The sequence below is a fragment of the Stegostoma tigrinum genome, chromosome 40, assembly GCF_030684315.1.
Source record: "Stegostoma tigrinum isolate sSteTig4 chromosome 40, sSteTig4.hap1, whole genome shotgun sequence".
Classification (NCBI taxonomy): domain Eukaryota; kingdom Metazoa; phylum Chordata; class Chondrichthyes; order Orectolobiformes; family Stegostomatidae; genus Stegostoma; species Stegostoma tigrinum.
Window position 1 is genome coordinate 16,183,092 of NC_081393.1, and position 12,163 is coordinate 16,195,254.

The following is a 12,163-nucleotide window of genomic DNA, read 5'->3' on the forward strand; positions in this document are numbered from 1 at the left end:
TGCCCAAAAATATGCTGTCCTGAGATTTTCTCACCCTTATATCCTCATTTTTGTTGAATTAAAACTCATTCATTTTCAGGTCACAAAGCTATGGAGATCCTGAGTTTATGTTTTCTTTTTGTTTAATTTTTAAATGTAATTTGAAAGTACTCGATGGCTGTGTAATGCTTCTAGGTTGTCCTGAAGATGTGTTTAAAAACATGATTTCGTGGAAAGTGAAATCAGCTGTCAAATCAGCTTCTGTGTGAATCCCTAATCCCTTGCAAAAGTGATGGTGAACTGCAAAAGTCCATGTGGTGTGAATACAGCTAGAATTGTGTTTGCAAGAGGGATCCTAGATTTTGACTTGGTGACAGTGAAGGAATAGCTTCATATATGGTTCTAAATCAAGATGGTGAGTGGTTTGGAGGGGAACTTGCAGGTTGTGGTGTTTCCATCATCTGCTACCATTGTCCATATTTGTGGTAGTTTGCAAGTTCGGAAGGTGCTGCTGAAGCCACCTTGAGTTGTTGCATTGCATCTTGTCAGTGGTACACACTGTTGCCACTGTGTTTCAACGGTGGAGGGAGTGAATGATGGTGGATGGGCTGCCAGTCAAATGGACTGATTGGTGTAAATGCTCTTCATTATAGTTGGCAGCACCATCCAGGCAAGGAGAGAGTATTCTATCACATTCCTGACTTGAGCTTTGTCGATTCTTGAAGGCTTTGGGACGTCAAGAGGTGAGTTACTCGCCATAAAATCCCAGCATCTGACCTGCTCTTGTAGCCATTGCTTTTATGTCATAGGTCCATTTGTGTTTTTGGTCTGTAGCTGTTATTTGGTAATTGTGCCTGCGTGGTATTCACGGTAATGCAATTGCATTTCAAGGTGAAATTGTTAGGTTCGCTCTCTCTTGAATCTTTCATTGCCTGGACAAGACCAGTTTCATGTCATCATGTAAAAGAGTGTTGGGGCCAGTGGCTGTACATTTCTTCTGTCCCTCACTGCGCTTAATCATCATGATAACTGGTACCTGGTTATTGTGATGATAGCAGGCTTTAACAGTGGTTATTTTGTGCAGGTTTTTTTTGAAGAGAGGTTTTAAGGCGGGATATCGAGCAGTCTAGCAGAACTACTAGACTAAAGTGCATGTATGGCCTTGAGGTTTTGTTTTAAAAAGTTGGAACTCTAGGTAATTCAAGATGGAGGATGGGAAAAACATTACGGCTGTAGGAGCTGCTCCCTTGATGTATTTTCAGTGTTGGTACTGATTTCCTCAAATTCTAGGAGCAATAATTGCTATTCTTTAAGCTGTTCGATTGTTTTGGAACTTTGGGAGGAAAATAAAATCAAAACAATGTCACTTTAAAAAGGAGGAAGAGAGACAAAAACAGTGATTCAAATGGAGAAAGAAACTTACACTGCAGTTTGACACAGCAGTAACCTGCACAGCTGCTGCCTTTGCTATCTAGTATCTCATATCTCTGGACATTTGGAGTTTGTTAGAATTACAACATTTAAAAGGCAACTGGATGGTATATGAATAAGAAGGGTATAAAAGGATATGAACCAAATGCTGTCAAATGAGACTGGATTAATTTAGGATATCTGGTTGGCATGGACGAGTTGGACAGAAGGGTCTGCTTCCATGCTGTAAAGCTCTATGACTCTCATAAAATGTGTTTTGCTTTAAATCTGGTAGTTTAACCAAGCGAATTGTATCTGAAATGCAACACTTAACGTTAACCTTAAAATAAAAAAAAAGTTAGAGTTTAGACTATGTTCTGAATGTTGAGTTTTGGTCTGGTCCATAACGCTGCACACTTAAGGATATAACACTGCTTAGATTTACGTGCAACATGTTAATGAGGATGTAAGTTTCTAACTATTCAAGTCAAAAGCAAAATAATTCAGCAGGTTGGTTTTATATCTCTAATTATACAGTCATGGTTTTCATATTCAAAATGTTATTTCCCATTCACATTCCAAAAAAACAGCGTCAATAATGTTAGACTATATTGAATGTAAAATAGGATTGCTTGTTAGAAATGGAATTCCTCCGATCAACAGTTGCGCTACTTTGTCAAGTTGTAGTTCTCTTGTAACATACATGGGAACAGGCCAAACAGCTGCTGTAATCAACATAATGGTCCACATATTTATAATTTTTTTTGCAAAAAGGGACTTGATTCCGATGCAGCTCAGTCAGTGGAAAACAGTCTGTTACAGGAGGAAACTAGTTCAATTGTGATGAAAGTTCATGATTTCCTTTGGAGACTTGCAATCTAAATTGGGAAGGGCCTTCAGTTTCTTCATTATGTATGTTAGGAAGGACTTAAGTTTCATTTTTGAGTTCAGTGAACAGGATATATGGAAACATACGAACATGCATTTAAAGTAGGACTAATTTGGGTAATTTGGGTGGCATGGATGACGTTGGACCAAAGGGTCTGTTTCCATGCTGTATGACTCTATGAAGAGTTCAGTGCTTTAATAAAACAAGGGTGTGGGGGAAAAAGTGCTGTTGTCTAGCAAGAAGCTGCCCTATGACACAGGGAGACAAAGACAGAGACATAGACAGGAACCAGCTCTTTTAGAAAGAGCGAGCCAGGCAGGAGGTGTACAGGTTTCTGCAAGAGAAGACAGGTCTATGTCTGTAAAGTCCTTGTTAACCTAGCAGTGTGCAAAGTGGTGTTCGGAGAAAGATCTCGAGTGGTTATATTGTCAGGAAGAGAAAGCTCCAGAAACAGAAGTCTGTGGAATAGGAGTTTTAAAAAATCTATGTTAGGAAATAAGTGAAGAGCGTTAGCAGTTTGTTTAAAACTCTTGGGAAGAGGTAATAGTTGAAGAAGTAGCATTGAATGAATTCAGAAGTTTGTTGCAAAGAAGCCAAGTCCAACCACTTAAATGCAACAAGAAACTTGAAAATCTTCACTGAATTTTCACTGGACTTTGAATGTCTGTAAGATATTGTTTTACTGTTGAGGATAAAGGGCTGAATTGTTTAAAAAAATGTTTCACAGTTCTTGTATGTATTTTTCCCCTGTTGTGTGTAATAAACATTGATATTCTTTAATAACAAGGCATAGAGCTAGATGAACACAGCAGGCCAAGCAGCATCAGAGGCAACAAAAACAAAGTTGCTGGAAAAGCTCAGCAGGTCTGGCAGCATCTGTGGAGGAGAAAACAGAGTTAATGTTTTGGGTCTGGTGACCCTTCCTCAGAACCGATGGTGGCTGCGAAAATGTCAGTTTATATGCAGAAAATAGGGAGGTATGTGGGGTAGGGAGTAAACAATAAGACAGAGCCCAAAGAGAGAGGAAGACAGTTGGACAGACAAAAGAATTGCTAACAATCAGGCTCGGAGGGTGAACAGTTGTTAATGGGGACTGTTAGTGACTAACAACAGAGGGTGTATAGTGACGGGCTATGTGGTAACAAGGCCTGGTGAGTGGGGTGGGGGGGCTGGGACATGGGGGTGTTTAGGCCGTAAAGTTATTAAACTCAATATTGAGTCCAGAGGGATGTAGTGTCCCCAAGCGGAAAATGAGGTGTTGTTCCTCCAGCTTGTGCTGAGCTTCACTGGAACATTGCAGCAAGCCAGAGGGTCTAGGACTGAAACGTCAGCTTTCCTGCTCCTCTGATGCTGCTTGGCCTGCTGTGTTCATCCAGCTCTACACCTTGTTATCTCAGATTCTCCAGCATCTGCAGTTCCTACTATCATTGATAATGGGAATTGTAGATGCTGGAGAATCCAAGATAACAAAGTGTGGAGCTGGATGAACACAGCAAGCCAAGCAGCATCTTAGGAGCACAAAAGCTGACATTTCGCGCCTAGACACTTCATCAGAGAGCCCAAAACATACAGAAATAAAATTTATGGTTTATCAATTTAGGTTTCATTGGATAGATTCAAATCAGACTTCACAATGTTACCATCAGTTAGGATCATAATTCAGGACCTACTTCAGTACAAAAATTAAGACTGGTATTCCATGTTGCTGCACAGTTGTTGTATGAAATGTTAAATATGTTGGGTAGATATAAAAGATTGCTTTGCAGTACAGGGGAGTTTTCCCTGCAGTTTTGGCTAATTTATCCTTCAGCCGATATTGTGAGAATAGATGATCTAGCCAGCATTACATTGTTATGAGAACTCGATCTCAAAAATCAAAATTTTCGTGTGGACACTGTGGACAGAGGGCTTTAAAGTGTTTCTCCCATCAGCAGAAGCAAAATTAGTAAAGCTTCTGACTGACCTATACTGGTCTGAATCATCTAGTATACTTCAAAATGGAGCTTCAGGATCAGCAGGACATTAACTCTTAAGTATTACTTCCTCCCCTCCCCAAACCTCTTCAGGTTCTGTTTTCTCAACTGCCGTTACTGGAGAGGTCAAATGATGCTCTTCACAGCAAACTCAGCACTACCTCCTCGAGCAATTGCTGATGGGGAATAAGAGCTGGTCCAGCCAGTGCTGGCCACATCTTGTGAGTAAATTAATCTGAGGCACTGTTGGAAGCCCAGAAACATTGATATTAGCGACTCGGAGGAGTTTACTCGTGCTGAATCGGCCATCCAGCTTTCTGTCTCGCGAGTTAATGAGGCAGAGAGCCAGCAGAGAAGACGGGGGGGAACGGAATTAACCCCTGAAGTGGCCTGTTAAATGACAAGAACGCCCACGCCAGGAACCCCTTTCACTCTGATTCGACTACATTCTCACATGGAGGCATTGGCTATGGGATAATAAAAGATGCTATGTAAATACGAGTCTGACACGGGTGATTTGGTGATGGGGCGGGGAAATCGTTCAGTTGTGTGTAAGAGCACTTCTGGACGGACACACACACAATATGCAAGTCGTTTGAAAGGGTCGGGGTTGGTGATGACGAATGTCCTGGGGAAAACAACATGGTTTGAACAGTGGGGTGAGGAACTTTCATTGTCTCCACGGCCATTCGTGAAAAGAATCCTATAATTTCAATGTGTAAACGGAGCGCAAAATAAAGTAAATCAAACAATAATTGTTCCGGGATGCCTATGTTAAAACAACACGTGATTGTACATTGCCACAAATAAGTTTTGATGGTACCTGTAATCTGGGTGACGGTTGGGTCACGCGCGCGGCCGTTCGGGTTTAAATCCCAGCTGGCCGTTGGTCGCGCGCACGCGGCCTAGCAGCGCGGCTGAAGCCTGGCCTTTTCCTGACAGGACATCCCCGGGTTTTGGAGGGGGAGAGCCTTGTCAGAGCCGACGGTCACGCGAAGTGACGGCTAGCGTTAGGTTGCCTGGTTACTTTATCGTCCTTCGCCACCATGAGCAAGAGGAAAGCGCCGCAAGAGACGCTCAACGAGGGGATCACCGATTTCCTAATCGGTAAGAGGAAGGGAGGAAGAGGCAGCGGTGGCCTGGGATCGATGTGTCGTTCCGATCCTCAGGGAGAACTAGGGAAATCGGGTTGTCATTAATCGAGAAGGAATGTCAGGACAGTGCAGACCTTCCCCAGCCGGTGTTGAAAGCGGGCCTTACTGTTTCTCCATTTTTAAATCTTTGCAATATTCAAATTTTTAACCCTGAACCCAAAGCAGAACGTAAAACTAAACCCCAGCTAAAGCAGCTAATCATAATTCTAACCCGAAATCCATTCCCGAAATCGATACCTACCCTGATACTAATACTATGTTGAATTTTTAGAGCTACAGCCTGAACCCACTCATAAACCAGATGCGCACCATTTCCAAAAGGCGTTTAATAAAGTACCTCATTAGACTACATTTCGAGGAGTCTGTTGTTTTGAGATAACAAGGTGTAGAGCTGGAATGAACACATGAGGCCAAGCAGCATCAGAGGAGCAGGAAAGCTGACGTTTCAGGTCTGGACCCTTCTTGGGAAGAGTCTAGACCCTTTGTTTTGAGTGTGAATAGAGGATTGGCTGACTAACTGAAATAGAGTTAGGATGAGGGGGGTAATTTCAGGATAGCAACTCCTGGAGTATTGCAAGGGCCACAATTGTTTACAATATATGATACCAACTTGGATGCAGAAAATGAGTGTACAGTAACCAAGTTTTCAGATGATGCAAAAATAAATGGGAAAGCGAGTGGTGAGGATAATACAGTCTCAAGTGGGACGTGGAGAGATTACATGAGTGGGCAAGATCTCGGCAGATGGAGTGTAAGTGAGGAAACGTTTAGTTATGTACAGTCCTAATAGAACATAGAACATTACAGCACAGTACAGGCCCTTCGGCCCTCAATGTTGTGCTGACCTGTGAAACCAATCTGAAGCCCATCTAACCTACACTATTCCATTATCTTCCATATGTTTATCCACTGACCATTTAAATGCCCTTATAGTTGGTGAGTCTACTACTATTGCAGGCAGGGCATTCCTTATAAGAAAATCCCTTCATACCCAGAGTCAACCCAGGGAACCTTCACTTGACTGCTTCCAACACCAGTACATCTTTCCTTAGATAAGGGGATGAAAACTGTTCAAAATATTTTAGATGTGGGCTGACTAAAGCCTTGAATAGTTTTAACGAGACCTTTCTGTTTTTAATACTCCATTCCCCTTGAAATAAAAGCCAATAATCCATTGTGTTCCCTTTTACCCACTGAACTTGGACATCAGCATTTTGTGATTCATGAAAAAGAATTCCAAATTCATCTATTGTGCAACTTTCTCTGGTTTTCCCCATTTAAATAATATTCAGATCTTCCATTCTCCCTAGTTTGGCAAGAGGACCAAAAGAGCAATCTGCTGAGCTTTTCTAGCAATTTTTGCTCTTGTTCCTGATTTAAAGCACCTGCAGTTCTTGTGGATTTTATTTTTCATGAAATAATGTTATTATACCACAGATGGTGTCAGACCTGCTGAGCTTTTCCAGCAAATACTGTTTTTGTTTCTGATTTTTAGCATCTGCGTTATAGAGTCATACAGCACAGAAACAGACTCTTTGGTCCATACAGCCCATGCCGACCACAATCCCAAATTAAACTGGTCCCCCCTGCCTGCACTTTGCACATATCCCTCCAAACATTTCTTCTTCATGTACTTTAAAATGTATTTTAAATGTTGTAACTGTACCCGTATCCCCCACTTCCTCTGGAAATTCATTCCTCACATGAACCACTCTCTGTTAAAAAAACAAAATGCCTCTCAAGTCTTCTTTGAATCTTTCTCCACTCCGTTTAAAAATATGTCCCCAGTCTTGAAATCCTCCACCCAAGGGAAAAGACACCTGTCATTTACCTTATCTATACTCCTCATGATTTTATAAACCTCTATAAGGTTACCCCTTAACCTCCTACGCTCCAGTCGAAAAAGTTCCAACCTATCCAGCATCTCCTTTATAACTTAAACCTTCTGTTCCTTGCAACATCCTGGTAACTCTCTTCTGAACCCTCTCCAGTTTAATAATATCATTCCTGTATCAGGAGACCAGAACTGGACATGGTACTCCAGAAGATGCCTTACCAATGCCACATAACGTCCCAACTCCAAAATATAAAGGTCTGAGCAATGAAGGCAAGCATGCTGAACACCTTAACCACCCTAATTTTACATGATGCCAGTTTCAAAGAATTATGTACCTGATTCCTGGTTCTCTCTTTTCTCCCACACTACCCAAGATCTATTTTTAATAGTATAAGTCTTGCCTTTGTTTGTTTTACCTACCAAAATGCAACAACTTGCATTTATCCAAATTAAACTCTATTTGTTACACTTCAGCTCATTGATCCAATTGATCGAGATCCCTTTGTAATCCTAGATAACCACCTTCACTATCTGATATATCACCAGCTTTGGTGTCATCCTCAAACTTATTAACAATGCTCTCTGTATTCGCATATCAATGACAAACAAAAGTGGACCCAGCACTGAACCCTGTGGAACACCACAGGTCACAGGTCTCCAATCTGAAAAAAAACAGCCCTCCACCACCTATGTCTGTCTCCTGCCATTAAGCCAATTTTGTATTCAGTTGGCAAGCTCACCCTGAATCCCATGTCATCTAACTTAACCAGTTAGTCTGCCATGCGGAACCTCGTTCTTTGGTTTTTATTTTTTGTAGAAATGCTGAATATTATTTGAATAAGTGGAGAAAGATGCAGCACAGAAGGATTTGGGTGTCCTCACGCATAGATCCAAAATGCTAGCATTTAGATGGCCCAGTGGCTGGGCGGCTAGTGCTGCTGCCTCACAGTTTGAGGGACTCTGGTTCACTTCCACCCTGGGGAGGACTGTGTGGAATATGCACATTCTCCCCATGTCTGCGTTGATTGTCCTCTGGGTGCTTTTGTTTTCTCCCACAGCCCAAAGATGTGCAGGCTATGTAGACTGACCAAAGTAAATTGCCAATAGTGTTCAGGGATGTGCAGGCTAGGTAGAATAACCATGGGAAATGCAGGGCTGCAGGAATGGGTTGGTGGGAGGGGAGTAATGCTCTTTGGAGCATTGGTGCGGACTTGACAGACCAAATGGCCTGTTTCCATATTGATTCTGTGAAGTTCAGTGGGTAATAGGGAAGCAAATGGAATGTTGGCATTGATTTCAGCAGGAATGGAGTACAAAACAAGGACTTCTTGATAAAACTGCACAAGGCACTAGGTAGACCACACTTGGGATGGTGTAAACAGTTTGTTTATTTAAGGAAAGATGTACTGTCATCGGTGGCTGTCCAGAGAAGGTTCACTCAGTTGATTCTGGGTATGGAGGGGTTTTCTTATTTGAGAAGTTGTATCAGTTGGGTCTGTACTTACTGAAATTTAGAGGAATGGGAGGCTAACTTATTGAAACCTACAAGATTCTTAGGACAAATGATAGGGTAGATTAAATGAAGTTGTTTGCTTGTGTGGGTGAGTCTCTCACCAGAGGGCGTAATCTCAGAGTAAGGAGTCCCCCAGTTATGACCCAGATGGAGAAGAATTTCCTCTTACAGATAGCGAACCTATATCATTCTTTCCTGTAGTGGGTTGTAGAAGCCGAATTATTATGTGCATTCATTGCTGAGAGAGAGATTTTTAATCAGTGTGGACATTGATTATGGAGAAAAGGTGGGAAAGTGGAGACAAGAATTGAATGGTGGAGCACACGCAATGAACTGAAGGGTTGCTTTTGCTCCTCCATTTGAACTCCAATCTGAACCCTTGACCTAAACATTGTAAAAACCCTAAAGCCAATTCTGCACCCACCTCAATCCAAGTGCAAGCCGAGGCAACAGTGGACATCCCAGTTTTGGCAAACAGCTTTGATTTTTTCATGAAATTCCCATGGGTGATTGTTTTTCTAAAATAATTTACACCTTTTCCCCCCTTGCCTGGCATGGGAGAAACCACCACCATAATCCCCTTGACACCTTCAAAGAAATTGTCAGAACTGTTTCGGCGCTGACAGCTCGACTCTGTTTTTCAAACGATCAATGGTATAGATTTGCCAACTCTGTGTGGAAATATCCTGAGACATGTTATCAAATGACTTTCCATCTTCAACTGTCTCACTGGCAGACCCCTCTCACTCAACATGTCAGTCTTCATGGAATCCCAATTCCAAGGCGTAACCTCACAATCATGTGATATTGATGTTGTGTCACAGTGTCAGCAGTCATTGTAGTTTCATCAAAGTCCAGTCCTGTTCTGTTGGAAGTAGCCACTTTTACGAAATTCTCATGACAAAATCGCTGCAATCGTGTCACATTTTACAAATGCATCCTTCTGATTCCTGCATGTAATTTGTTTTCTAAAAGCTCATGTGCTGTCCAAATTTGAAAGACGATTCCAAAGCCAGAACATTACGGAAGGTATTGCAATGTGTGTCATTTTCATGTTCTGTTTTCCTGCATTGTCATGATCAAATGTGATTGAGTAACAGTGAAGCATTCTGAGCTGTTTAATTATGTGAGGGGCATGGGAATTGGTTGTCTTCGGTGGTGGCAGTATCTTAAAATGACAATTTTTTATTAAAATATATTTATTTGGAGTGAACAGGGAGGTGATGGCTTAGTGGCATTATCACTGGACCGTTAATCCAGATAATATTCTGGGCATTAGTTTCAAATCCTGCCACAGCAGATGGTGGAATTTGAATTTGATAAAAATATCTGGAATTAAAATCTAATGATGACCATGAATCCATTGTTTTTTGTCAGGAAAAACCATTTTGTTTACTAATGGGTTTTTGGGAAGGAAATTGCCATCCTAACCTGATCTGGCCTGCATGTGACTGCAGACTCATAGCAATGTGGGTGATTCTGAACTGCATTCTGGGCATTTGGGCATGGGCAATAAATGCTGCCTAGCCAGTGATGCCTTCATCCTGTTAATGAATAAAAGAAGAAAATTATTTTAAAAATATATTAAAAGGCATTAAATGTATACTTTTAATACTGTACATTTTATTGCATTCAGATTAGGTGGCTTTTCATTTCTGAAGATTGGCAATCTTTCAAGTTTCTTCCACTTTATCTATTTGGTTGAATCTATGGTCATGACTCCCACCTTCTTTTGCTGCAACATTGGCATATGCCTTTTTTTAAATTGCAAACATACACCCTCTGCATTCACCTTCTGAAATGTCAGTGATTAAGTCAGTTTTCCGTCCTTTTCAAACTTCATTGACAATAAATTGTACTTCTAATCATCCACATATGTCCCAAATTCTGATGATTTCTAAAGCTGAATTGCTACATTGGTTGAAAGAAATGTTTGTGGTCAATGAAAGTGGGATTCATTACAAACAATTGAAAAAACTGTTAAAACAAATATATTTTCATGAAAAGATAATCTGTGTTTGACAATCTATGCCTCACGCAGGGAGCTGTTGTTTTTGTTATGGAAAGCGAGCAAGAAAAGTGGAGTTGAGATCGAGGTGAGATTAACTGTGATTGTATCAAGTGATGGAGCAGGTTTGAGGGACTGATCTTACGTTCTGTTATATTACAGCCAACATTACACAGAAGGACAAATCATGCCTTTTACATTATCAGTATAGCTCAGAATGTTTTGCTGTCCATGAATCACTTTTGACCATTTTTATTTGCTGTTAAATAATACAATGCTGAAGGAAGTAAAGGTTCCAATTGCAGATGATTGTTGAGTCATAGGGATCTGCAGCACAGAAAATAGACCTTCAGCCCATTGAGTCTTTGCCAGTTAAAAACAAGCATCTAATTATTCTAATTCCATTTTCCAGGACTTGGCCCATAGTCTTGAATGTTGTGACAGAGCAAGTGCAAGACTAAATGCTTTTTAACTGTTGTGAGAGTGTCTGCCTCTACCAGTCATATAGACAGTGAGTTCTAGATTTCTGCTACCTCTGGGTCAAAACATTTTCTTCACATCCCCTCTAAACCTCCTACTCCTTAATTCCATTGCCCCACCCCACTCGTTGATTCCTCAACTGAGGGGAAAGATTCCTTCCTGGCTCCAGTATCACTGTCCCTCATAATTTTATATACCTCAATCATTTTCACACCCTCAGTATTCTCTGCTCAAAGTAAAATATCCTCAGTCCATCCAATTCCGTTCATAACTCAAACTCTTCAGCATTGACAATATCCTGGTAAATCCCCTTTCACCTGCTTTAAAGCAATCACATCCTAATGCACACAGTGGTTTTGGCTTCACCAACATTTTATACGGTTCCAGCTGAACCTCCCTAAACTCTATCTAACTTGGCTAATAAAGTATCCTATATACATTCTTAATCACTTCATCTGCCTGTTCCACTACTAGTGAAGGTGCACACCAAAGTCCTTTTGATCTTAATGGATTCCCAAGGTTCTACTGTTCATTATGTCTTCCCTGCCTTGTTTGTCCTTCCCAAGTGCATCATCTTTGACTATCTGGATTGAATTCCATTTCTGACTGATCAGCCCGGCTGACCAACATGTCTGTATCCTCGTAAACAAGGATAACCTTTTCGATGTTTACCACCAAACCATTTTTTAATTATCTATAAACTTCCTGATTAACCCTCCATTCGAGACTAAATCATTTATACATACCACAACAAAGGCCCTAATACTGATCTCTGCATAACCCTCCTGGACACAGGCTCTTCTCAGTCACAAAAACACCACTCGAACATTATCCTCTCCTTCCTGCAACTCTACCAATTCTAGATCTGATTAGCAGATTTTCCTTGGATCCCATGAGACATCTTATCAAAAGCATTGCTG

General features: G+C 41.2%; 1 protein-coding gene across 2 annotated transcripts in view; it reads left to right on the forward strand.

Moving 5' to 3' along the window:
• The first annotated feature begins 5,125 nt into the window (after positions 1–5,125).
• The window catches only part of polb (polymerase (DNA directed), beta), a 115,092-nt gene continuing 108,054 nt past the window's right edge, over positions 5,126–12,163 (forward strand). Inside the window, exons 1-2 of one of the 2 annotated variants that reach the window (XM_048523111.2) lie at positions 5,126–5,358; positions 9,731–9,784. In XM_048523111.2, the coding sequence (XP_048379068.1) occupies positions 5,298–5,358; positions 9,731–9,784 (115 nt within the window). In that variant the 5' untranslated portion in view covers positions 5,126–5,297. The remainder of the gene's footprint in view (positions 5,359–9,730; positions 9,785–12,163) is intronic. The other variant, XM_048523112.2, reaches the window with a different exon arrangement.